Genomic DNA, 27522 nt, shown 5'->3' with positions numbered 1-27522 from the left:
AAGCATCAGAATTCTCCCTTTGGCAATAAGTGCTGATTGGGTCCTTTTTAAGAGAGCTACTTCAAACTTTTTTTTTTTCTTTTTTTTTTTTTTTTTTTTTTTTTTTAATATTTGCCTTCAGTGTCTTGGCTGAGAGAAGAGTTTTTTACCTCTCTGAGATTTTTTTTTTCCTTGAGAGTAGTAGAGGAAGCAAGAGAGGATTTACCTGGTCGGGTTGAGCTCACTTCATTTGACTTTTTTTTTTTTTTAAATTATTGTTATTATTATTATTATTAAAATAATCATCCTGCCTCAGAAGAAAGGAAGGTTTTTGGCAACTCTGGTTAAAAGAAAAAAAAAAAAAGAAAGACAACTTTTCATCAATGGCCTCTTTTGGATATTTCCTGTTTCTTTGTGGGTTGAGTCAGGCTCTGTCAAGTTACCCAATCTGGTGGTAAGTTTTATTCTTCTTCTTTTTTTTTTTTTTCGCTCATTTTCATTTATTTTTCCCCTCCTCTGTTTTCTCTGCAACCCCTGCGTTTAAGATGACTTGAAATTCTCCTTTCGTTGCCACTCAGCTAAAGAGGTGGGATTGTTCCAGCGCCAGCAAGTTCTTAGAACCTGCATTTCACCTCTTTTATTTATGCATTCACTTTGTTTATTTTGACTGGGTTATACCTGATCTCTCCTTCTCCTACTGTAAAAGAGAGAGAGCGAGAGGGAGCGATCGGAAAGTTATTTTTTTTTTCCCCGAGTGCTTTGATCCTCTCCTGTGAAGAACAAAAGGCGCTGCCTGAATTAAAGAGATAATGATGCAAGTTGACATGAGCATTTCAAGGTGATTTCGAGCTAGTCAGGTGGAAGGAAGCGGGGGAACGGAGCAAAACTTTTGGGTGGTTTTTCTGTGTTTCTCCCCTCCCTACTTTCGCTTTAAGGAATATTGAGGGGTAAATTTTAAAAAAAATAAATAAATAGGGGGGGGGAAATGGGAAGAAAAAGGAGGCGAAGCTGCACAAGCTGGGAATGCAGGGCTGGGACTGGGGAGACGATCCCGGCGCAAAATCCGCGGCTCCTGCGCGCTCCTTTGCCCGCGGATGCGGCGCTTCTTCTTTAATTTTTATTTCTTTTTTTTTTTTTTTTTTTGGGGGGGGGGGGTTCCGCCGCTTTTTCTCCTTTTCCTCGCTTTGCACCCTACGCCTTTAAGAGCCTTTTCTCGCTCGCTCCCCCACGAAAAGCAAATGGTGCTGGGCAAGGCGTGTAAGCGCACGATCCGCGCTAATTACCCCGCCGAGCTAATTGCGCCCGGGGAAGCCCTAACGCGGGGAGGCTCCGCGGGCTGAGCCGGGGGGCTCCGCGCTGCCGACAGCTCCGAAACGCCCCCCCTCACAAAAAAAACCCCAAAAAACCCAAAAAATAAATCATCCCCCATCCCGCGAATTAATTTTTTAATTAATCCGTGCACCCACCCGCCCCCACCCCGCGGGTGCGGGATGCGCGGTCCCCCCTGTCCGGCGGTGCAGAGGTGAGGGTGTTGAAGGCAGCAGCCTCTCCAACTATTTCAGGTATGTCTGAAAGCAGGGAATTCGTTGGGATGGGAGGGAAAAAAAAAAAAAAAAAAGAGAGAAGGGGAAAAAAAAAAAAAGCAATAAAATGCAAATGTGTTCTTGGGAAGACAGGCAGCGAGAGCACCTGGACGGGAGTCATTAAAAAGCAATCTTTTATTCCCAGCCACCATCTAACTTATAATTAGAAACTCTGCTCGCATTCCTGATTGGAGAAGGAAACGCATTCCTCTAATACCGACATAAATATTCGCCTGTCACCCGGCGAGGGGAGCGCGGTCCCGGTCCCCCTGTCCCCCCTGTCTGTCCCCTCCGTCCCCTGCATCCCGTGTCCCCGGAGCTGCGGGAAGGGGGAAAAGATGGGAAAAGGCGCTGGGAGAGGGGCGGGAGGCGCTCCCCGAGCCGGGGCATCCCCGGGTGCGCAGCGGCGACACTCCGGGCTTTGGGGTGCCTTTCCCCCCGTCCTTCCCCGCTGCCGGGCAGCGCTTGCAGACGTTTCTTTCGCAAGGAGAAACCCCCCCTTAGGCCATGGAAATGCAAAGGAGGCTTGGATTGGGCTGGGGGAGTCGCGGGAGAGGCCCCGGAGCTGTTGTTGCATTGGCTGCCGAAATTCCCCCTCGCCCTCCCAGCCCTTTCCCTCTTTATTTCTCCCCAACCTTTCCCTTTTTATTCACCCCCAACCTTTCCCTTTCTATTCACCCCCATCCTTTCCCTCTTTTTCAACCCCAACCTTTCTTTATTTCCCCCAACCTGTCCCCCTTTATTCACCCCCAGACTTTCCCCCTTAATTCACCCCCAACCTTTCCCCCTTTATTTACCCCCAACCTGTCTCCCTTTATTTATTTACCCCCAACCTTTCCCCTTTCTTTATTTACCCCCAACCTTTCCCCCTTTATTTACCCCCAACCTGTCTCCCTTTATTCCTCCCCAACCTTTCCCCCTTTATTCACCCCCATCCTTTCCCTCTTTTTCAACTCCAACCTTTCTTTATTTCCCCCAACCTTTCCCCCTTTATTCACCCCCAACCTTTCCCCCTTTATTCACCCCCACCTTCCTTTATTCACCCCCAACCTTTCCCCCTTTATTTACCCCCAACCTTTCCCCCTTTCTTTATTCACCCCCAACCTTTCCCCCTTTATTCACCCCCAACCTTTCCCTCTTTATTCACCCCCAACCTTTCCCCCTTTATTTCTCCCCAACTTTTCCCTCTTTATTCACTTCCAAGCCACCCCCAAGTGGCTGGAGATGGGGAGCAGCACTGGAAATTTGGAATTTGGGAATGGGGACCTGCAAAGTGGCGCTGGGGACCCCGGGATGCACATCCCAACCAGGGCAGGGAAGTTCCTTTTCTCCCAAATTTAGCCAAATCCACCGTGCTGCTTCATTTGATTTCAATTTTATTCTGTTCCGCTCTTCCTTTTGTTTTGTTGTTGTTGTTTTTCTCTTTTTTTTTTTTTTTTTTGGAAGATAGAACCAGGAATTTTTCAGTCTGCTCATGCAAGCAGCAAACATCCCATCCCAACCATCCCCCCCCTCTGTCAGCTCATGGTGATTTTGGGTGTTTAGAGGAGAAAATCTGTCATTTACCAGCCCCAAATTGTGCCCCCTCCCCACTAATCGTTTCTAATTAAAGCATCAATTCATCCTAAAGCACACGGGGCTGTGGATATTTACACTTTGAAAAAAACCGGTGAAAAAAGCAGGGACTGAGAAATTATATTTTCCTGTGAGTTTTGGTTAATTGTCATCTCAAAATCAGGGGAAATGTAAATTTGTCAGGGGGATCAGGTGTTTTAAGTTCTGTCTGCCTCTCACAGCTCCTTTTTAGGCTGAGCTGTTCCAATTCCTGCTCCCACCATGGCACAGGGCACCTGTTTGAACCAGATTCCCACTTTCCTGGGAGCTTTGGGAAAAGTTCAGTGGAGGAAAAAGGAAAAGATCCCTCTGTGATGACGCTGGGTGGGGAAGAGGTTCTGTGAGTTCCTTAAAACCTTAAAAAATACTAAAAAAACATCAAATAATGCATTTACAGACTGGGATAAAAGAGGCTTTGGAAAGAACGGTTTAAAAATAATCCCAGAAGATGATTTATCCTGTTGGGAATGATGAGCCAGGTTTTGGGGATGTGCTGGGGGGGTTTGTGGTGCCACAGGAGCCCCACAGGACCTTCTCCAGTGCAGCACGGAGCTGTTCAACCTGGAGCAGCAACAGGCTCCTCCACACCCAGGGGGCCAGATTAACAGCAAAAAATCAGATAGTTTTCGGGTTTTGCTGCCTTTTTTTTTTTTTTTTTAATGGTAGTGCTGTTCATTTTTTGGCTTGTTAAAAAAATAATAAAAAAAGGAGAGATTGCGATGAGTGAAGGAAGGCTGAGGGAATTCTGAAGCAAAATTCATGGGTGAAGGAGGATTAAATGTAACCTGTTCCCTGTCCTGGGGTGTGTGGGGTCTGTGGGGAGTCAAAGGAGCAGCACGAAGAGAATTTAAAGTTTTTGCAAGTGGCTTGCACTGCCTTGACCAACTCCACATGGAATGGGGAAAAAAAAAACCCCTTTATTTATTTTAGTTTCCAATCCATGCTAAGTGGCCTGACTTGGTCTAAATACAGTCAGTGGGCAGAAATGGTTCAGAAGAGGGAATAAAATGGTCAATAAAAATTAACACAGAGCTTCCACGATGGGAATATCAATCTCCTGCAGCCCAGATACTGCTCCTGGGGGAGATAATCCCAGGAGAGGCTCTCTGGGCTGAATTGGAAGTACAGGGAGACCGCTTTGCTGTAGGAAAAACTGGCTGGCATCATTTTTCCTGGGTGTGAGGCAGATTTGGGATGTGTGTGGTAAAATCCTGAGCCTGGAGAGGGATGGGCAGAGGAGCTCGAATGGAACATCAGGCTGGGGTTGGGTGTGGTGGCATCGCTCTGGGCACTGGGTCTGTCCCCTCTCTCAGCTCCTGTGTGCCACCCACAGTGGGGTGGGATGGCATCAGCCATGTGAAAAACTGGGAATTACGGGTGAGGAGCGTTCCTGGAGGTGCCAGGCCTTTGGAAGAGGCTGTGAGGGATGGATGAGGGGTGTGTGTCGATAATTCTGCTGCGGCCTGGCTCTGCTCTCACTCCCCAGCAGCCACGTGGATTTCCTCACCCGTGCAGGATGTGATGTCCTGCAGGATCCCTGTGGATGGGGAAAGGGATCCAAGAGCTCTTTGCACCTGTGTTTTCTGCAGTTGAGGGGAATGGGAGCTCGAGGGAGCCCTGCCAGCAGCGGGGACGTGGCTCCAGCACCTGAGCCACAGCAGGAGCAGGGCAGGGATGAGCTCCTGCCTGGTGCCCTCTGTTCTTCTCTGGGATTTGCTCCCCTCAGCATGGCTGGAACAGCTCCCATTTAATACTGAGTGAATCTGGCTGCCGTGAGAAACCCAATCCTGCTGCAAACCCGGCAGAACCAAACCCAGCTGTTGGAACTCAAAATGTCCCTCAGACATTTTTGGATGTTCCGGGCCCAGGTCAGAAGCATTTGAGACCCTGGCAGGCAGCTGGAAACACCTGTGATTTTGGGTTTGAACCATGTAACGATTTACTAACCTTGCAGGAAGAACAAGAATCACAAAAGTTTAGATATTATAGTAGAAGTAGTCACAAAGTAGAGGGAAGAATCTTTTAGTGTTGTACAGGGGGGTTTTTACTTTATACATGGGGGTCAGAGGTTTTAAGATAGAGGAATTTTTGGCCTGTCCTGTCCCCCTTCTTTCTTCTCCCTTACCTCCATGTTCTTGGTGATGTTGGCACTCACAGATTGGTTTAGAGTAGAAAAGCACCATTTAATATAGGTAATGGGCATTGGGGAAAAACTGTGAACATGTAACACGTAATGTACCATATAAAAGATAGAAAATCACCATTTAATATAGGTAATAGGCATTGGGAAAAACTGTAACCATGTAACACATAATGTACCATATAAAAGACAGCAGCAGCCCTGGGCGGGGAGAGAAGAAGCAGTCGGGGTCAGAGAGGATGTCAGGGTGTGTGTGTGCCTCTGCCTGAGCTGTGAGCAAACCACAGCAGCCCCAGAAGAAAATCTTTTAGATAACTTGCAATAAACTGGCTTGAGACTGAACAACAGAGACTGCTGAGCCTTTCTTTGGAAGCTCGGGCTGGAGGAGGGAATTTTCCAACCCACGGAGCCCCTGAGCCAGGTCTGTGTTCTGTCACCCAGCCCTGGCAAAGCTTGGCTTGGCGTGACCATCCTCCTTAGGCAGAGCCCTGGGAGGTCACCTGCGGGCCAGCCCAGCAGCTGTTGGCATCCTGGAGCAATTCTAGAGCTCAGAGGTAGGAATTGCATCTCCCCACCTCTCTCCGCTCCATGGGCCAGGGTGAGGAGCTGGAATTCATCAGTGTCTCCTCCCCTCCTGCAGCAGGTTGTGGTGAGGTGTTAAAATCCATCAGTGCATGGGGGAATTTTGGATGAGTTAGAGACCTCTGAGCTGTTTTGGATGATGGGATATTTTTCTTACCTTCTACATAGGCAGGAAGGGTGAACTCAGCTCACATCTTCACTGCACGGTTCAGAAGGTCACAAGGCCTTTGTTACAAGACGTTTCAAGGATTTTTTAACCAATAACACATTGCTAACAAGGATATTTATGCTTTTGACCCAATCTTAAATATTACATCTTATGGACTCAGTGTAAGCTTACTTAGCCAATCACACAAATCTACAAAAACTTCTCATTTATAACTACATTTATTTTTCTATATCTTAAACTCTAAAACTCTAAACATTTCTTAGCTTAATGTATCTCTGCTTTAAACTCTAAATCCACATTCTCACTTCTAGCACCTCAGTTTGGGAGCCTTTTCCAAAATCTCAGATCAAATCCTGGGTTTAATTCTAAGCTTTGGCTCACAGGCCCAAAGTTCTGAGGGTTCCCTGCATTTTGCATTCCAGCAAGTGGAGCAGTGCAACTGCTCTGCATCCATCCCTGTGCCACCCTTGTCTCAAGCCTTGGAATTGCCTTTTTGTAGCTGTATCTCCATTAGGGCATTATCTGACCCAGCCCTGTTTTTCCAGGCAGAGAATAATCACAGAATGGAGGTTTAGGCCCCTCTCAGATACCAGCCCTCCCTCCAGTTTGGATTTGGGATGGGTGGTTTGCACCCAAGCGACAGAACCCAGGCCTGGCTCAGGGTCTCTGTAGGTTGGAAAATTCCCTCCTCCAACCCGTGATTCCAAAGAAAGGCTCAGCAGTCTCTGTTGTTCAGTCTCAAGCCAGTTTATTGCAAGTTATCTAAAAGATTTTCTCCTTGGGCTGCTGTGGTTTGCTCACAGCTCAGGCAGAGGCACACACACACCCTGACATCCTCTCTGACCCCGACTGCTTCTTCTCTCCCACCCAGGGCTGCTGCTGTCTTTTATATGGTACATTACGTGTGACATGGTTACAGTTTTCCCAGTGACTATTACCTATATTAAATGGGGATTTTCTATCTTCTATATGGTACATTACATGTTACATGTTCACAGTTTTCCCCAATGCCTATTACCTATATTAAATGGTGCCTTTCTACTCTAAACCAATCTATGAGTGCCAACATCACCAAGAACATGGAGATAAGGGTGAAGAAAGAAGGGGGACAGGACAGGCCAAAAATCCCTCCCATCTTGAAACCTCTGACCCCTATATACAAAGTAAAGACCTCCCTGTACAGCACTCAAAAATTCTTCCCTCTACTTTTTGACTACTTCTACTATAATATCTAAAGTTTTGTCACTTCTTGTTCTTCCTGCAAGGTTGGTAAATCATTCCATGGTTCAAACCCAAAATCACAGCTGTTTCCAGCTGCCTGCCAGGGTCTCAAATGCTTCTGACCAGGGCCTGGAACCTCCAAAAATGTCTGAGGGACATTTTGAGTTCCAACACCCAAGCAGCAGTGGGGTAGAGGTAGAAGGACCCAGGGGATCTTTCTGTGGAGATCCGAGTGGTAAAAGCAGCTCTTGCCCATTCCATGCAGAGGATGCTGTGTGCAAAGGGGAAGGAAAGTAATTTCCCATCTCCATCATTTTGGTAGGACTGAAGAAACAAACTCTGGTGGTGTTTGTGTTCTTCCTGGCATAGCCCAGCTGTGGTGAGATTAATAACTGGACCAAGATCACACCAGGAGGTTTTTTGCATCAGGAACTGAAAATTTTGTGAGGTTTTAACAAGAAGTCCCTGTTTAAAAAAGGGCTGGGACTTCCCCAGAGAGCCCAGTGTGTGCTAAAGAAAATCCAAAATCCCTCATCCACTCAGCTTTCAGACTCATTTTATCAAATTTTGTTGTTCTGCTACGTAGTAATTGATTTTCCATTTCCATTTTGAGAGGACTTTATTAGATAAATTAACCTGGAAACCAGCAACTCGATATTCAAAGCACTGGCTGAAGGAATGGCATCCAATGAATAGCCTTTCCTAACTAAGATTAAAGTGAATCCTTTTGCTCCCCAGCTGTTTCCAGGTAACCCTGGAGGTGGAACCTGTCCTTTGCAGACATTTGAACACCTCTGAGAGTTCTCACTGGAAAGGTTTTGAGCACTTGGAATAGTTTGGGTTGGAAGGAACCTTTAAAGGTCATCTGGTGCTGCAGTGGGCAGGGACATCTTCCAGCAGGGTAGGATGGGACTCACATTGCATTCTGTTGGCCAAAAAAAGACTTTTTGACCATTCCTTCTAAAATGTTCAGGCTGGAGGAGCCTTGATTTTTACTCTGGTGTTTCCTAGAAAAGGAAGTCAAGAATTGCTGCATCCCACTTCCTTCCTACCCAGCTCCAGCCATGCAGCAACGCTGCAGCTTCTCCAGCCCCTGCACCGATTCCTGCATCACTGCTGCTCAGCATGGGTGCAGGAGGAGGAGATTATTCCACATTAGACCTCAGGAGGAGCAGATATTTTGCCATTGGGAGCACAGGAAAATCCCAGCGGGACAGGCAGGGGTTGTCCCTGGGCTTTGCCCTTGCTCAGGACCAGTATGAAGAGAATTTAAACTTTATGCAAGTGGCTTGCACTTCCTTGACCAACTTCACATAGAATAGAGGGAAAAAAAAAATCACTTTAGTTTTATTTATTTTAGTTTTCAATCCGTGCTAAGTGTCCTGACTTGGTCTGAACACAGCCAGTGGGCAGAAATGGGGAGTGGGTGATTCAAAGTGCCTGGGCGCATTTCAAAGGGCTTTGTTGGGATAATGACAGCACCCAGCACCCAGCACAAGGGGAATCCTGCGGGAACTGAGTCAGGATCATCCCCTGGGAGCTGCCAGCAGGGGTGGACAGGTCCCACTGACATCCACAGGGAAATTCCCTTCCCAGAGCAGGGCTGGAATCATGCTGCTTCCCAAAGGAGACCCTGTGGGGATGAAGAGTGTGGCTGGGGAGAGGGGAGGAGGATGAGGCAGGACTGGAGGCCGTGGCTGGGAAGGAGAAGGTTCTGAAGAGGCACCCACAGACTTCTGGTGGTGTGGAGCTTGATGGTTTCTGCCCAGTCAGGCAGTGTGGGATTAAACCAATGGAATATTGGGGAAATGGAGTCTCAAGCTGCACCAAGGGAAACTCAGGTTGGATATCAGGAAAAAGTTTTTCACAGAAAGGTGATAAAGTTCTGGAATGGCTGCCCGGGGAAGTGGTGGAGTCCCCATCCCTGGGTGTGTTTAACAAAGCCTGGATGTGGCACTGGGTGCCAGGGCTGAGTTGAGGTGTTGGGGCTGAGTTGGACTCGATGATCTTGGAGGTCATTCTGGAATTCTAGAGAAACCATTTCCCTTTTTGCCAGGCTGGGTTGGAGTCGATGATCTTGAAGGTCTCTTCCAACGTGGTCATTCTGGGAGTTCTGTGATTCTGTGAAAGGAAGGGGAAATGGCTTGGGGTGGGGGAGAAGCACTGGCCAGAGCACACAGGTCTTGTCCATGCTGCAGCAGGAACACCCCCAGCCAAAAAGGTCTCTCTAAACCCATCTCTGCTGTGCTGTCCCCACCCAGAGACACAGCCCAGAGCCAGGACAGTTCAGTGGGGTTTAATACTGAAACTGGAGGAGCACTCGGGCAGGAGCCTTCCCATGGGGTATCCATCAGAGCTTTGCTGGATCAGGTCTAGGGTTGGTCTTGCAGAAAAGCCACTCATGGAACTCTCCATGGCTGCTGTTTCCATCTATCCTGTGCCATTCATGACGCTCTTTTCCCCTTTTGTCCCTTTAAAAGTGGCAGGATTTAAGTCCTGTTTTCTTAGCACAACCTCTAAAAATCCATCCGTTCATAAATTCACTCCAAATCCTACTGGAACTCCCGAAAAACAAGGGGAGGGAAGGAGAGCTGATGCATTAACTCCCTTGTTCTGAACTCCTAACATAGGGCACGGCTTTAAAAGCAGCCTGGGAGCCAGGGGAGAGTGTTCTGCATCACAAAGGTGTTGTTTGTCCCTCTTCCTGGCTTGTCACCTGCATATTCACACTCCCCTTCTCATCTGGGTGCTGCTGCTACCCAGAGAGAGCTTTGCATTTGTAGAGACTGGGCCATCAAAGGAGTTCCAGGTGCCTTTGGTCTCCTCCTCAGCACAGTTCCTGTCCTGGTGTTAAACCAGTCAGTTATTCCTCCATGGATTCAGTGATGATAATCATTAGCAGGGACGCTGTTGCTCTTTCCCAAGGTGGATATTCCTCCATGCTGTGAAATTCTTTCCTCCTGTTGCACCTTTGCCCTCTCAAGGCTTTGCCAGCAAAGTCACAGCAGAGCACGTGGGCTGGTTCCCTTCTCACATCACCGGCCTTGCAAGGGGTCCCAGGTGTCTGGGATGGACATTTCCCCTCTCCCATGGAGTTCTGTAGGCTCAGAGTGTGCTGGAGAATATTGTAAATGCAGGCAAACCCAATGGGAAGAAATGACGATGTCTGACTCAATTCAGAAGGCTGAATTATTTATTTATTATAAAAATGCTAAAATATATTAATATGCTATATAAAAGGAGGATACTAAAACTACATAATACTTTCTCTGACTCTGATACAAATCCTGGCCCTCTCTGAGAGTCCATCCCCAGGTGGGTTGGATTGGCCCTCAGGCTCAAACAATCCTCACCAGAATCCAACCAAGCAATCACCCCAGGTAAACAATTCTCCAAACATATTCCACATGGGAAAAAGAAGGAGCAGAAATAGAAATTGTTTTCTCTTTCATTTCTCTCTGTGCACCTCTACGAAAAATCCTGAGAGGGAGAGAAATGTGCTTGCCACAGGAGAAGTCTCAGGGAGTGCCTCAGCTGTTCCTCGAGCTCAGGGCATGGCAGACCCCCGCATTTCCAGCCTGGCCTGGGGTTCATCACAGCTTTGGGAGCTTTCCTGCTCTCCAGGCACCATTCCCAGTGTTCCCAGTTTAGACAGGCCTCCCTGGAACGGCATCCAGCCCACAAATGGAGGTGCCCAGGTTCTGCTGCCAGGTGAAGGTGCTGGGTGACATCCTGGTCATCCTCCGGGGCCTGGCAGGGGTTGTACACGATCAATCCCCTGGTGAGCTGCTCCTTCCTTGGCAGAGGCTGGAGAGCAGCTGGGAGCACCCCGGAGCATCTCAGCATCTCTGCACGTCCATCTGCAGGCATCTGAGCAAGGCCTCGGGGTGGAATCCACTTCACCCATGCCATGGCTGCAATTTCCATGTCTCCATCCACGCCAGGGACTCTTGGCTCATTTCTTTGAGGAAAACTGGGCACTTCCTTCTGGTGCCATTCCTGTCTCAGGTGTTTGATTTCACCTGGCTGGTGAAATCCTCTGTGCCAGTGGAGGACTTGAGGAGACCAGAGGTGCCTCCACCAGCGTGAACCAGGTTTGGTCAGAATATCCCCAAAACAAAACTCTTTGCACACTTGCCCATTTCCTAGCTGTTAAAATCCATCATTCCCTTTGCCAGGCATAAGTTCACATGGGTCAAATCAAGTCATGGACTTTTTATCCGTCATTTCTCTGTATTTTATAATCTCTTCAGGTCTTATTGCTGTATTGGAATGGGTGCAGGAACATTTGTGACATCCAGGCTGGTCCTAAAAACCTCTGGACCACCCCTCCCCTCTGGAAATTCATGTTTTGTTCTGTCTCAGCCCAGCTGCTGAAAGCCTCGGCAGTTTGGGGGTTTTGCAGCTTCCTCTGTAAAATATTTAAACCTGCCTTTAATCCAGGACTCTCCAGAGAACAAATGCATCCTCCTCGTGCTCTTAGACGCATCCAGAGTCTCCCACCATCCCCCAGTCACACCCACGAGTCATTACCTCAAGATTGTGATAGAACTTTTATCTCAAAACTTCTTAAGGAGGGATTTGAAGTGATTTCCCTGTGGCCCTGTCCTGACAGTTATCTTGGCAGGGGGACACAGCCACAGATGATTCTGCATTTCAGGAATTCCTCTGATTTGGCTTTGCTCTTTCAGGTCTCTGAAATCAAACCCTTTCCCCTTTTCCCAGTCCATGCCTCCTCATTTCACTTTCCAGGTGTGCATTTCCTCAGCGTTTCTGCTGGAAAATGCAGTTTTATGACAAAAGTGATGGACACCCCCCCCATCTTTCCAGGGCAGCAACAGAATTCACGCCGTGGGATGGAGCAGGGAGGGAAGGCAGAGCCCACCTCAGCTGCAGCTGAGCCTGTGAGACAAATGCAGACTGCAGTGGGCAGAGCAGGGGCTGCTTGTGCTTCCAGAGGTGCACCTTGTCTGTTTAATAGAGACATTTCCCCAGGGTGGGAAGCAGGAATGGAACTCCTTGAACAGTTGCCAAGATTTCCATTCAGTCTGTCCCTCTGCCCCCACGAGAACAACAATGGAGCCTGTTGCTAGAGAGGGCTGTGTGGTGTGACAGAAAACAAATCTAAATCCTCAGCAGGCTGAGGGACACAAGGGAGAATTCCCTCTTTTCCTGAGCCTGCTATGGCTGGGGAGAAATGGGACAGTCTGGACAGGTAGGAGTCCATCCAAAACCCAGTGAATGCCAGGGGAATAAAACTGGGTATCAAATACGATTTGCAGAATTTACTGGGAGACCCAGAGCCTCTCCAGAGACATAAAAATCTGGTTAATGCTGTTTTTTGGGAGATCCATGATTGGTTTCTATCCCTCCTAGAGTGGCTGTGGGTCTCCCAGTAAATTCTGCAAATCGTATTTGATACCCAGTTTTATTCCCCTGGCATTCACTGTGCATCAGACAAGACTTACAGAATTTCCTAGGAGACCCACAGCCCCTCCAGAGACACAAAAATGTGGTTAATGCTGTTTTTTGGGAGATCCATGATTGGTTTTTATCTCTCCTGGAGGCAGAATCTTCCTGGGTATTTCACAGTGAAGTTTCCTTCAGAGTTAGCAGTGAGAGATGAGATGCAGCTCATCTGACATCTGTCAGACATTTACTTGGGGATGAGATGAGTCCCATCCCAGCCATGGCAGTTTCCCAACCATTTCCTGGAAGAGGATCCTGGATGACTGGGACAAAGATACCTCCCTTTAGGTAGGTCAGGTTTGGCTTTGAAACACTCCTAAAAGTTAGGAGCATCTGGGCATTTTATGTTCTACGTAGACATGTGGAGTGCTGAAAGAGGATGTTTCCATTGAGGGACCTTTCAATGTGAATTTTTAGTGATCAAATTACCTTTAAAAAGCTCTTCACTTGAAGTCCTGGTGTTGCTTTCCACAGGTGTAGAAGAGCTGAGCAAAAATCCCATCTCTTAGAGAGGCTTTTGAAGGGAATTCTTGTGAACTTTTGATTTCTTGCACGTTCTGGGAGCAGCCGTGGAGATGAATTTGATGTGGAATAAGCTGCACTAGTGATCTAGAGCAGGAGGGCTGGGTACCACCCTGACCCTGTGGATTTGGGATGGTGAAGAGCTGTCCTGAAGGCTCTGAGGACAGGGCCCTTCTGTGATGATAGAATCCCAGAGTGGTTTGCTTGGAAGGGACTCTGGAGCCTGCCCAGTTCTGTCCCACTATCCCAGGTGGTTCAGAGCCTCACCCACCCTTTGGATATATCCTATTATTTTCCTACAGCCAAGGATTCAGGGCCTGGGAAGCTCAGCCCAGCCCATCCCCTTTCCCAGCTGGCTGGAGCAATGTGTGCTGATTTTTTTAATCTGTAGAGAAAGGAGCTGGCAGCCCAATCTCCAGACCCTGAGAGCTGCTGTGCTGCAGCATCAGCAGGGCTGTGGTTGGGTCATCCCCTGGAAAGATTTGCTGCTGGAAGTGCTCAGAGAAAATAAGAGGCTGGGTGGGAAGGACAGGAGGGAAGCGTGGGGCTCAGAATTATTGATGGCATTGCTGCAGTGTGATCAATTAGCTGATTTAATTGAGCTGCCCCTTGTCAGTGGGCTGCAGTGACTGGTCCATGAATACCCTCAGCTCATCCTGAGCGTGAGGAAAAGTGGATTAGCTCTGTTGCTTTTTTTGAAGTGCTTATTTCCTCTCACAGGCTGCAGAGAGAACAGGCTTTAAGCAGCACAGATTTAGCTGCCTAACTCTCAAACACCTTGGGTTAACTGAGATCCATCCCACTGTGGGTTTGCAAAAATAGGCGTAACCGCTTCCACCACCATTAAATCCAGAAATCACCTCATCCATCCTCACGTGCTCCAGGCTGGATTAAATCTGCCTAAATCAGAACTGTGAAGAAGCCATGGATGTAAGCACCCAGTTAACTCTGAGTCATTGCTAACAGGAATATCATCTGGAGAAGGAAGGAGCTTACTGGATCACTGCTTTTCCCTAGCGGGATGGGTCATGGGTATTAAGTGGATTGATTGCAAAACCTCAAAGTCACTTGCAACAGAGGACTGAGGGCACAGTGGGAACTGGGTTTTGCTTGGGAGAGTGCATGGCCCAGACAGATGGGGCAAACAGCCGAGTTGAAAGAGAATAGATAAGAGACATTAGCAGAAGATCGGGGATCAGACGGGGAAATGCTAATTCCAGGCCACTGAAACCCTTGGTGTAAGTTGCCCACAGGCATGTGGGCAGTCTGTGATCCCAAACTGAGTCCGTTTGTCCTGCTGACCCATGTGTAGTCTCGGTTTCCTGGTGAATGAAAGAGTCAAACTCAGCCTAACACAAGGCACAGCTCCCAGCACAGCTTCCTAACAGAGCCACTAAAGCTGCAATTGTCCTGTTGGCCAGAAGAGTCTCCAAATTCTAACGGAGAAACTAATTCAAGATTTGGACAGGCTGTACAGACTTTATTGTATATATTTTGTATTTGTATAGACTTTAAATTTACAGCCACAGATACCTTGGGGGTGGACTCTCTGATTAACCAGGGGACGAAGAAATTCAGGAGCTAAAACACATCCTTGGGACGTGGGAGCTTTGGCCATGTTTCTTCTGTGCCCTTCACAAGCCTCAACAAACAGCTGGGTGTCCTGGTCAGAGGAGACTCAGAAAGGTAGAAAATGAATTCAGGATTTGTATAGACTGTATAGACTTTATTGTATATATTATGTTGTATTTGTATAGACTTTAAATTTACAGCCACAGATACACTGGGGGTGGGTGTCTGCCAGCAGTTGTTGCTCCTGATGCCCCCAACACTGGCACTCAGAATAAATTGAGGAATTCTGTCCTGCAGACAGGCTCCAAAAATTGGGGAAGCCAGGCTCTTGTTGGATTCTGGTGTGCAAAAGCCCATTTTGGCAAGCTGTGGTGCCAGAAGGGCAGGGCAACATGCAAAACCTTGACTGTAATGGACTGCAGACTTCGTGATTAACCAAGGAACTAAGAAATTCAGGAGCTAAAACACATCCTTGGGACGTGGGAGCTCTGGCCATGTTTCTTCTGTGCCCTTCACAAGCCTCAACAAACAGCTGGGTGTCCTGGTCAGAGGAGACTCAGAAAGGTGGAAAATGAGAGTTTCCTACAGGGGCAGCTGCCCACATCCCATTCCCAGGGACAGTGTGGGGTCACTGAGCAGAGCCAGGAGAAGTTAGGCCAGAGTTACCTTTGACTCACTGTTTAAAAAAAAAAAAAACCCAACAATTTTGGGGTGAGGATGAGAGCCAGGGAGGCTGGACAGGTGTGAGTCAGACCACGAGCGAGGAGTTTAGGGTTGTCCTCTCTGTTGTAGGGTCGGGTTCGTCACCCTCCACCCCAGAGCTGCACATCCCAGCTGAGGGGGTCATCCCAGCTCCCTGGGCAGCCCCCCAAGGAGAAGGAGGGCTGGCCCTGCCAGGGTCTGTCTCAGGAGGAAAGGATGTCTTTCTGCTGGGGATCAGCAGATGACCAGCTGGGAGCTGACTCCTGCGTGAGCAAGGTTAGGTCAGATGATTTCATTCCATCGCACCCAAATCCTTACGCTCATCCTGCCCGTGGTTCCCATGGACAAGGAATTTGTATTCCTGCAAAAGCCTCTCCTTTTTTGGGTTCTGTGGCGTTTCAGGGCAGAGGTTGATTCAAGAACAATGCTCTTGCAGAAGCATCATTTGTCAAAGATTTAGTCATTTGGACTGATTTTCTGTAACCAGTAGTGAGCTGCCAAGTGGAGGCACTGACAGAGGCCACCCTCTGATCCAGTCATGATTCTGATCCCAAAATCCCTGCAGCAGGACTCACCAGCTCCTGTTGCCTTCTGAGCTTCACGTTTTCGTGGTTCTGCTGACCTTGCTGATAAGATCTGTACAAATTTATTCATACTCTTGTGCTGTCTGGTCCTTGAATTCCCAGACTGTTTCTGTTACTGTGAATGAGGAAGAGCTGGGTTTATCTTCAATTTCCTTGATCTTAGAGATGTCAGGCAAGGTGCCTGGGATTTTCTTTGATGCCAGAAGAATACAGTGGCATCGATATAATGGAAAAGTCAGGAAGTGATGTGAGCTCTAAACTGACTAAACTTCAGGTCTGTACACAGGTTTTGCTATTAAGTCTGTCTGGGTGCTAAGTTAGGCATGAACTTAGCCTTGGACAATTACTGTGCTAAGTTAGACTTTATTATTAATCTTAGGAAAGAATTGACTAGGATGTCTCAGGTGTAATTTGTGTAATTTTCAGCCACGTTGACCATTTTTCTGTGAAATTCAGGCCTTTGCGAAGTGTTTTTATGCAGTAAAAGCTGTAATTTCTTGTGCAAAGGGACTGAGGTCCTTCAGGCCCCAGAGAGGGACCCAGGCTGGGGGCAAGGAAACTCATGGAAGGGCTTTCAGATCCACTGCTGCTCTAATCCATCTCCCAGAAGTAGTTTCTACATGATCCAAGGCTTAAAGCAATCCTGCTGCCTGTTTGTCCCCATAATGACGTTTAAACCTCTTGGCCCCACGAGCTTCCTTTGGCAGAGGTTCTGAAAAATGTTAGATATCCACAAATCTCACCAAAATGGGCAGTTAAATGGGGTAGATTTGTGAGCAGTGTCCTCCCAGGGGCTGAAGGGTGTGAGCATGTGTGTGTGTGTGCATCCATGCTCCCTGGACATCCTAAATCCAGACAGAAAAGTCAGCACTCTTCAGTTTCAGTGCCCACAGAGTAACTCCTTGTTCTGTTTTTTTCTTTTCTTCAATTCACCTTATTTCACAGAATTACAGAGCACAGAATGGTTTGGGTTGGAAGGGACCTTTGAGGTCATCCAGTTCCAACCCCCCTGTGATGGACAGGGATGTCATTCACTGCTTCAGGTGTCTCAGGCTCCCATCCAGCCTGACCTTGGACATTTCCAGGGATGGGAATCCACAAGCTAATCCAGTGCTTCACCACCCTCTGAGTAAAGAGCTTCCTCCTAACATCTCATTTAAATCTCATTTAGTTAAAACTGTTTCCCTTGTCCAATCCCTGTCTTCCCAAGTAAAAAAATCCCTCTCCCTCTTTTTTTATAAGCCCCCTTTAGTTACTGTAAGGCCACAGTGAGATCTTCCCAGTTCTGCAGGCTGAGCAATCCCAGCTCTCTCAGCCTGTCTGTGTAGGATGGTGGCTCCAGCCCTCTGATTGTCACAGGGTTTGTCCCCCTTCCTTCCTTCTCAGTCTGAGATGCGATTTATGAGAGGAGCACCAGGAATCTCCTCATTAGAAGGCTGAGTAAGGGATGAAGAGGAGGAACCTCCTCATTAGGTTTAAGGAGGATGAAGGACTCCCAGGCTTTGGAGATCGTGGCTCCCAGTCACAGCTGCGTGTCACTCATTTCCCTGGTGTGTTGGTGCTGGCAGCTCCCAGTGACGTGTCCTAGAAAAGTCCAGTGAATCCCTTCTGCAAGAGTTCTGTGGTGAGAAAAAGTATTAATTATGAAGGAAGGTAGTTAAATTCATATATAACACATATGCCTATATGTATATGTATAGCTAGGTACATCACATATCCCTTTTCTTAACTTTGGCTTCTGCTCCAAATGCAGTTGGAAGTCATAAGAAATCTTCATTTGACTGTAACAAACTTTGGGGCTACCTATTTGTCTTGTGTCTTGGACTCTTGAGATCCTTCAGGATCCTACAAGTTGCCTCATGCCTTGATTTTAGGCCAGGAAAATGCTGCTTTGGAGCAATTCCTTTGTCTCGTGTCTTAAGACTCTTTAGGTCTTGATCCTTCCAGCTGCTTCAGCCTTTGATTGTGGGCCAGGAAAGTGCCATGTTTGCTCTGTGTTTATCCTTAAATTCTGGGGCAGTTCTGCTCGTTTTCTGTGCTTGGGCACCGGGCTGGGTCACAGGGGTTGAGGTGAAGCCTGGGAGCAGGGAGAGTTTTCCTGCACTGGGCTGATGCACAGCGCGTTATTATGCATGCTGTCAGGGACATACATTAATAATGTATGGAAATTACAGGCATATCTCAGTCCCATCTCCCCTATCCCTGTGCAGGGCAGAGAAGGAGCCCGGTTAAGGCTTGTACATATCTGACAACGTGCAGCAAAACTTGGCGTGGAGCTGGATGGGGTTTTGGGGCATGCAAAGGCAGAATTGCAGAACTTTGGTGCGCATCCTTCAGAGCTCCCAAAATCCATCCGTGCAGCCAGCTCTCAGCTGGGATGGGTGCTGAGAGCTCCGAGCTCCACGGGCTTTTGGCTGAATCCCCAGTGTTGGCCAAGCCTCAATCAATGTGAATAATTGATTTGGTAGCTCTGGGGAACGGCGTAATCCGCCAGCGAGGGTGTGCTGCTGAGATTTGGGACGCTTGGGTTCAAAACCCTGCTCGGGATGGAGCAGAGGAAACTCGTGAAGCTCATTTTCCCATTTTCCCATCCCATGGGTAGGTGCCATAACCACAGAGTTGCTGACTCTGAGCATAAAGGGGACATTGCGTCCTCCAACTTCACTTTGGGAAGGGCACCTGAGGGGATGGGCACCTGAACAAATTACCACGAGGTAAGTTAGGGTGTGAACTCATCAGATGCCAGTTTTTCTGTGGTAACTGCCCGTGTGAATGCTCTTTCCCTGCAATAAACACGAGATGGTTCATATTTACCAGGGGGTAGGAACGTTCACATGGGTGTTCACATGGCTCACACCCTGGTTTGACTCCCAGTAACTTGGGCCTGTGCCTCTAACCTCAGTACCCTTGAAAAGCCATCCCGAAAAAGAAAAATCTTAACTCCTCTGCTTTACATAAACCACAATTTTGCCATTTCTTCATTCCAAATTGCAATTATTTCAGTTCATCTTTGGTTTGCCAGAAAGGATTTGCTGAGATTGACTCCACTGCTCCTGTTTTGGCAGGGAACTTGAGGTCCTCGAGGTCCTGGTGGTCAGGATCAGCCAGCACGGGCAGATAATCTACCAACACCACACCAGCTTTTCTTGCCTCATAGTCAGAGACCTTCTGGGCACTGACAGAATATTAATATTCCTGTTTCCCACAGCCAGCTCCCGAGCCCTGAAGAGTTTTAAACGTGGAGATATGAAGTCAGGTACATAAAAAGCTCTTTAGCCAGTGGAGAAAGGGTGGTGTGGTTGTGGGATGAGCAGTGCTCCCAGGTTGCCTTGAGGTCTTTTCCAAGTGCTTTCCACAGATCTGGGAAATGGTCACAAAGTGTTCTGAGGGAAAGACCTGGATTTTCTGAAGGAAAGGCCTTGGAACAGGGGTCTGTGAGTCTTCCAGTGCTGCATAGATAGAAACCTTGCCTAGGAGCAGGCACAGCATAACTGTGCATGAGCCCGAGCACAGAGCAAGGGAAAATGTCTTCAAAATATTCCAAGAACTGGACTGAATGTTGCAGTCAAATAAAAATACTAACAAACTAACAACCCACTTGCTTATGGGCTGGGACTTTGTCTCATGATGATCCCAAAGGCTGACTCAAGTTATCTGAGGCATCTCCTTTCAGGTGAGATGGGGAAGATGCAATTCATCCTCGAGGAAGCCTTCCACCAACTGGGGACAGCTCTGCTATGGGAGCAGGGTTTTCTCAGAATGCCCAAGCACACCAGGAGTGGTATCCCTGCTCTGTTGGGTGGCAGAACCTTCCCTAAGAGACCTCTGGACCAAATTCACTTAATTTTGGCCATGTAATGCTCAACTATCTGACCCAACCATCTTAGAAAGTTGGGCACCCTCTGAGGGCGATTCATCCTTCCTGAGATTGGGATCTCTCTAGTGGATGTGATGAATCACTGTCTGGAGTTGCCTATCTTTCTCCATCCACTCCAGAAACAGCCTAAACAGCTCCCTTTTAGACAGGTAAAGTTGGGAGGGATGACTGGGTGCTGAACACCCCACAAATATCATTGATGCGATGCCAGTTGGTGTCTGGGAGGTTTTTATCGCTATTTTAAGAGAGGCTGATGAGAAACCTGAGGTGTTTGTCATGTTCTTGACCTTCCTTGTTGGTTTTGTCTGGAGAAAAGAGGTAAAAGACCTGAATCTTCCTCAGGTTCTTCTGATTTAAACACAGTGTTTTTCAATACTTTTTTTTTTTTCCAGGCAATGTTTACAGGGTTATTGCAAAAAAATTCTGGACTGTTGTAGTTAATAACAAAGAGTATTTCGGGATTTTCATTTCTGGGCTTAAAGTGACAGCTGGCTAATGAAGACCACAATAAGATTTTTGCAAGGAAACGATGTTCCATGAAAATCCTGTGCAGGGCACTTACGTATTTTCTCTGGAGCAGCTGGTTCTGGCCACTCTAGGGAAGGGTTGCTGACCTCAGGTCTGCAAATTCACATTTTTCTTTAGGGCTGGAGCATTGTTACCAGCCCAGTATAACCATTTGTGGCTGTTATGGGTACAGCCAAGACCTTGCAGAGAAAACAGAAGCAATTTTTCATCACTGCACCCTTCAGAGGGCAGCTCATTGTTTGTGATGGGCCAGTGGCTTGAGCTTTGACAGTGCTTTGGAGAAATACTGAGTTACCAACAGTGTTTGTTAACTGCAGAACCACATAAATAATAGAAATATAGAAGGGTCTTAATTGGGAGGGACCTTGAAAATAAATCTCATTCCAACCCCCTGCCATGGGAGGGACAACTTCCATGATCCCACATGGCTCCAGACCTGTCCAACCTGGCCCTGGACACTTCCAGGGATCCAGGGGCAGCCACAGCTTCTCTGGGCACCCTGTGACAGGGCCTCACCACCCTCACAGGAAAGAATTTCTTCCCAATATCTAATCTAAATCTCTTCTTTTTTAGTTTAAAACCAAGCTGAGAGTTGATTTTAAAGCCTCTCCCCCTGAACTCACTGTTGGATATTTTTTTGTGTGTGTCTATGGCTCAGGAGGATGCGATTCATTGTGGCAAGCTTTTGTCACCCAGAATGAAATATCTGGTTTATAATTTCCATGTAGAACCTTTTTTAGGGACTAACTCCCCCAGAGGGCAATTCAGCCCCACCTATTCTAGCCATCTATTTTAGGACACAGCAAGTTGCTCTTCTGTGACCCTGATGATTCTGTTACAGGCTCAGAGAGGTTTTGGGTGATGCCATTAACTGAATTCCTAATTTTAAGGTGTTTCAGAGAGATCAGATGAACTCCATTGAACATTGGTTTCTGCCATGAGCATGTGCGAAATTCCAGTCCCGGTGAATCCAGAGGGGTTTTTTTTGTTCATATCTATTGAAGTCCTGCAGCCTTGAGAACCCGCTTAAAGCTGGAATGGTGTGAACTGAGCAGCTCCATAGCCTGGAGGATGGGGACAGCAGGTGACAAATGTCACACTAACGATGTTACAGCTCAGAGAGGAACCCTCAGCATTTGTGGCTGAGGATGCTGTGGGAGCTGCTGCTCGCACGGAGTCATGGCCTGAGAAGTTTGCTAGTACCTACATGTCCTCCCAAAATCTAATTGTGCTAATCCTCCAGCAGCCCTGACCCCAGGGAACTTTCTAACCATGCTCTGGAAGCTTCCTTCTTGATCTGCTCTGCTGCAAACCTCCCCAGGGAGAAAGCCTCTGTCTCCAGACTGATTTCATAAGAGCAAGCCCAGGTGTTTCATCAGGCTTTTGTGGATGTGTGCTCGGAGTAGGTGACCTGGAAATGGGGAGGCTTCCCCAGAACTTCCTAAGCAATTGGGAGATGCCATCACAACCCATGTGGCTCTGCAGAGTGTGGGTCTGGTCTCCAGTGACCTCCAGAGTTCCATAGCAACTTGGTTTTTATGATGATTTTCCCATTCTTACCTGTATGGCAAAAGTGATTTCAGTTGAGTTTCTAAGTTAATACACAAAGTTTCTGCTCTGCAAAATTTAAACAGAATTGATGTAATTTTTCCCCAGTTGAAACATCCATCTACTTTCCTGTAACTCCACAATGTCTGAACACCTTTCCCTTTGCTTTCCTGTTCTTTGCATCATGTTTCCCCTTGGATTTAAGAAACTCTTTCATTTGTTGGTGCAGTGCAATCAATGCCTTATTTAGGAAGTCAGAGGGAAATGTGGGAGCAGCAGGCTCAGTTCTTTAGCATAAAACAGGTCCATATTTCCAGGGCTTTCTTACAAATACTAAGAGCTTGATCCCACAGGTGACTGGATGGATAAGGTTTAATTGCCAAATATTCTGCATACAGTGAATTTAGTAAAGGCAGAATTAGCCCTGCTGGACATTTTTGTATCCATCCATTCCTGTGTTTGTCCCAGTCTGTGAATTGCATCCCATCCCAGGAAATTCCAGCATTAGTGATTGATAGTTCGACCCATCTGAAAGTGGATCTGAGATGTAAAAGTCTGTGGGCTCATTTTTTAGGATTGCAATGAGGATTCCACCACATTTCCCCTGTATTTACCCAAAGAAGTTGGGCTGAAATGCATTTTTTGGGAAAAGCTTTGAGCTTAGATCTTGAAGATGTCAGCAGGTTGGGAGAATCCATCCTTCCTCTTGAGTGATTTGGCCAGTTGGGGATTCACCAACTGCACCACACTTCAGGTCTGCTTCTGAGCTGGGTCTGGTTTCAGTGAACCATCACTGGTTCCCATTTCACTTCCAAATTGGAAAAAATGCTTTGTATAATCCAAGTATCTGGTTGGGAGTTTGTAATTTCAAGAGTACTTGGAATAGACAATTCCAGGAGTGTCCTGTGGACCCTCTGGATCGCTGGAGGTCTGGAACCAAGTGTTCCTGTCCCAGGTTGGTGAGGTGAGCAGGACCCTGTTCATGGTCATTACGCTGCTGATCCCATCTGTCTTGGGAGCAGAGAGCAGAGGTGGGATGGGAGAGTAAAACTCTCAGTGTCTGTCTTGAAAACTGTCTCTTCCAACAATAAAGAGGTTGAGTTTGTGACTTAGACCTGACTTAGACCTGACTGGACTATCATGGTACCCATGACTAAGAACCTTTGGTGACTATCATTAGTTGTTTCCTGCCTCAAAAGCAAAAGTCCTTTTAACCTACCTAAAAACTGGTTTATTTGTGAGAAATAAATGCCTTTTATTGTTTTCTACTCAGCATGACTCTGTTGTGAGGGATGCTGGCTGCCTCTAGTGAAACAGATTTTCTGCTCTTTGATACAAGCAGCTCTTAATGCTTTAAGCTGGAAAAAAATAAGGAACTTACGGGGTTTTTTATTGTTACCACTGTTAGATTTGCACAAAGTGGAGTGGTTTGGAGCGATACTGAAGTCCACCTTGTCGTGGCACCTCCCAGCACGGAGGGGCATCTCTGTGACCTCTCCCTCTCCTCAATACAACTTTTAGTCAGTTTTGTACTGCCCGAGGCTTTGGGAGAAATTAGAATCCAGGTCTAAGGGTTTGCCTGCGTGTGGAAGTTCTAGCAAATTAAACTCCTGATCGAGTTTCTGCGGTGCAACAAGTTACCACACATCAGCTGACCCTTGGTACCTGTCTGTGTGCTCACAGCTCGCCTGCAGCAAGTCAGGTAATTAGACTTTGCTTACCCACAATAAAAAAGGGTTAATTTAAATCACATTCACCAGCATTTGCTGTAGGCTAGGGATTCACATATGTAGGATTGCTGTGGGTCAACTAGCACTAGGGAGTAATTTGAGCTCCTCTTGCTTGACCATGAGATTGAGCCCTAAGTGGAGGACGGGGATTTGTTGTGGTGTCTGAGCACTGATTCCTTCAGGACGTGCTCCAGGACATCCACACTCAGACTTCTGCAGCAGAGACATCTTTTCCTGTCTCCTCTGTGGTCGATAAGGAGGAGAAAGGGGTGATTGTAGTGAGACATGATTCTTACCCTAAAGATCCTTGTGAAAACACCTTGAGCTGTGCCCTCAAGTGGTGTTTCTTAATTCTGTAAATTGCTGAGAGGGAAAGCTGGATGGCTGTCCCAGATGGAGACCGCTCCATGCCTACTGGAGGTCATCAGCTGGATGACAAACTGATCACAGTGGACAAATGGATGACAAATGGACCTCCCTTTACAGTTTTACCAATCAATTTTGTCACAGATGATGAGGATCTTGTGCCATCCAAAAGGCCTCAGGTCTCCCAGAGATCCCATGTCAGACCTGCTGATATCTCAGGATCAATGGCCTAAATATGGAGCACCTTTGAAAGAGGAGTGAGTTACTCTGAGGCATTTTGTTGCAGATTATTCAATTGCTGCTGGCTGTTTGTGTTTCAGGGTTTGTAAGGACAGGTAGGAATGTACTTCCACTCCAGGTTGCTCTGTGATGGTGTCCCGTGTAGGTAAATCATTAGTGATTTCTATACATTTTATAGGTGTTCACAATGACTCAGAGAGCTGGGAGTTCTCTGCAGGCTGCAATTCCTGCCTTCATGTGAGCCAAAATCATAGAACTGGTCAAGTTCCAAGGTACTGAGTGCACAGGAGATGAATGAAGAGGCTTTGAGCTTAGAAATAATGTCCCAGGCATTTATTTACTCTTTCAAATCAGTATCTTTCGATAGCATCTGTACAGTGCTGCAAGTTTCCTTTCCCTAGCATAGATAACCTTTTCCAAGTTTCCTTCCCTAATACAGACAGTCCTTTCCATAATCTCAGTTTTGGGATTCCTAATTTCGATGCTAAGCAGGGAAAAGGACTAAAAGACGTTAGTCCTGTGGAAATAGTGAATTTCCAAACAGAACAGTGATAGCTTTCACTGAGAGTTTGATACATTTAGCTAAATGTGGGTGATTAAAACAATTTGAGATTTCCCTGGAGTCCATGTGCAGCTTTCCCACAGGTCCCTCATGATCTTATTTTGTCTAAGTATATCATAGAGGGTTTTTCACATGGAAGAAATTAGGAAATATTTATCTAATTGAATTGATGCCTGAGCTTCAGATCAAGTATTTTTATTTGGCTTTCTACCAGTGCCTGGCAAGTGATCCAAGTCAGTGGAGGTTTAAGGTTCCCTGTATTTGTGTACGCAGGAGTGTGCAGTGTCATCCAAGGGGATGCTTTGTGCCACCCCAGGAATCCACATGATTTCGGGAGGCAGGCTGGAGCCAGGTGGGTGCTGGAAAGCACCTCAAATGGTACTCAACACACCTGTGCTCAAGCAGTTGAATTCCAGCCTGAGAATTCAACATGTGATAAACTGGGGGGGAAAAAAAAAAATATCCAGAGAATTTCAAGCAGGCGCATACAATTTCTCCCAAAAGGCAGCTCTGGGGAGGTTGGCTTTGGAATGTCTGCTTCCTGACTGAAAATGGTGTTGTGTAAAGTAAGGTCAGCTAACTTACGTGCAGCAGTGAAGATTTATCCTGGGAATGATGGGAATGATGGCTGAGAGCTCTGCTGGCCTGGCCATGGAGTTCTTGGCCATCACAGGGACCTGTTGATTATGGAGACAGGGAGATGAAATACAGAATTAGGGAATTCTAGAATTTTAAGGGGTTGGGATGGATCTGGAGGATTATCCTCCAGTCCCAATTCCCCCCAGCGCGGGCAGGGACACCTCCCACCAGGCCAGATTGCTCAAGGTCTTTCCAACCCATCCTTGAGAACTTCCAGGGCTGAGGCATCAACACCTTCCCAGGGCTGAAAAGCTGAAAATATGAAAGAAAAGAATGACCAACCTCCTGTGTTTTGGTTCAGCGGATTTGGATCAGGTTGAGCCAATGTTCAGGGAAGTGGAAGTTGACTTTGATGTGTGGAGACGAAGGAAGCCCACAGTTTCCTGGTAGCCTACTGCCTGCCACTGACCCTAAATTGACTTTAAGTAGTTCTCACTTTCAAGAGTAATCGAGTAGCACTGATTTAGATCTGGGTCTGATTGTTGTTGGAGAGGAAAATTAAGGTGTTTGTCTTACCTAGAAGGATAAGTCATGGCGTTACACGGGATAATCTTCAATTTACCACCAGCAGCAGCTGCACTAAAGACAGGCAGGTTATCAAAGCACTGAACTTCCTTTGCAATTAAAAAATGCATCATCCTCAGGTGACTGATTGCAGCAGAGCTGCTGTGGCTTGACACGCTCGCAGCCCTCAGCAGCACTGCAGCACCTGTGCATGACCTCAGCTTAATCCAAAGTCAAGGGCAAAGGAAGAGATTTAAGCCTCGCTGTCTTGGTGGAGGCTCGGAGCACACGCATGGACAGTTGCAGCAGCTCTGCTGGCAGGCAGCAACTTGTGAATGACTTGATCTCATTCATTGTGTGCCAGTACCTTGCTTCTCGTCACCTTGGTGAGTAAACAGAGGGAGGCAGAGCCCCGGCTGCCGCGGTTATGGAAAACGTTGCCGTGCCGACGCGCACACCCGCACACGGACCCGCGGCAGGGGATGGGCTCTGCGCGGGCACGCACCCCGCAGCCTGAGTGGGAAACCAGAGGTGACAGGCCAGCAGAACCCCAGGAGGCATGTCGGAGTCAGCACATCCCTCTGGCTGCCCTGGATGGCTCCAGACCCTGGCAGGGGGCTCAGAGACCTTGGCATGAAGTCAAAAACATCTGTGGCTTCGATTTTAGCCCATGGAAAAGACTGCCAACTTCGTATGAGGAATTACAAGCCTCAAGAGTTTAGTAGTGTGATATTTGAATTAACACAGGGTGAAAAAGTAGAAATTTGGGGTCTTTAGAATGTAATTCAGGGGTACAAGATGGAGGAATTTGGGTGCATCCCGGCCGCCTTCTCCTTCTTGTCCTCCATGTCTTGGTGTAGTGGTACCACTTTTCTATTGGTTTAGGATAGGGACACACTGTCCAACATGGATTTTAGATACTGGTGCATTGTTATAAACAGACTATAGGTAACTTTTGATATAAAAGGTAAACACTACCCAGAGGGCTCTGCAGAATGCCATGGTGGACTTGGTAGGCAGAGCTCGGCAGGTCAGAGAAAAAATGTTTAGATAAGAAGAAATAAACAACCTTGAAAAAGCAATTGGAAGCATTCCAGGCTCCTTCTTCGGCTGCCGGGCTAGGGGAACAAGGACTTTCACACTGTTGGGGAATATGGGCCAAAGAACGAGAGGGTAATAGCTCTCAAACTTTTGTCAGGTGTAGGTGTGGGAAACGGATTTATAGAAAATTCTTAAAACTTGATACAAGGTTTACATGCATGTAGTAGAGGAAAGCAAGGAGGGATGGTTCTGCAGGGCACCAGGATCACAACTTGGAGAGGGAAAGAAAGGGGGATAGCAGTGAAATATCAGGGAAAACAACTTGCCTGGATGCTCCAGAATGACAGTGC

General features: G+C 47.3%; 1 protein-coding gene across 1 annotated transcript in view; it reads left to right on the top strand.

Moving 5' to 3' along the window:
• Window positions 1-362: 362 nt before the first annotated feature.
• The window catches only part of WNT3A (Wnt family member 3A), a 93306-nt gene continuing 66146 nt past the window's right edge, over window positions 363-27522 (top strand). Inside the window, exon 1 of the mRNA XM_077781356.1 lies at window positions 363-433. Coding sequence (XP_077637482.1) covers window positions 363-433 — 71 coding nt within the window. The remainder of the gene's footprint in view (window positions 434-27522) is intronic.

This window comes from Lonchura striata, chromosome 1, assembly GCF_046129695.1.
Source record: "Lonchura striata isolate bLonStr1 chromosome 1, bLonStr1.mat, whole genome shotgun sequence".
In the NCBI taxonomy this organism is placed as follows: domain Eukaryota; kingdom Metazoa; phylum Chordata; class Aves; order Passeriformes; family Estrildidae; genus Lonchura; species Lonchura striata.
The sequence above is the reverse complement of the archived record's forward strand: the minus strand, read 5'-3'. Positions and strand labels throughout refer to the sequence as shown.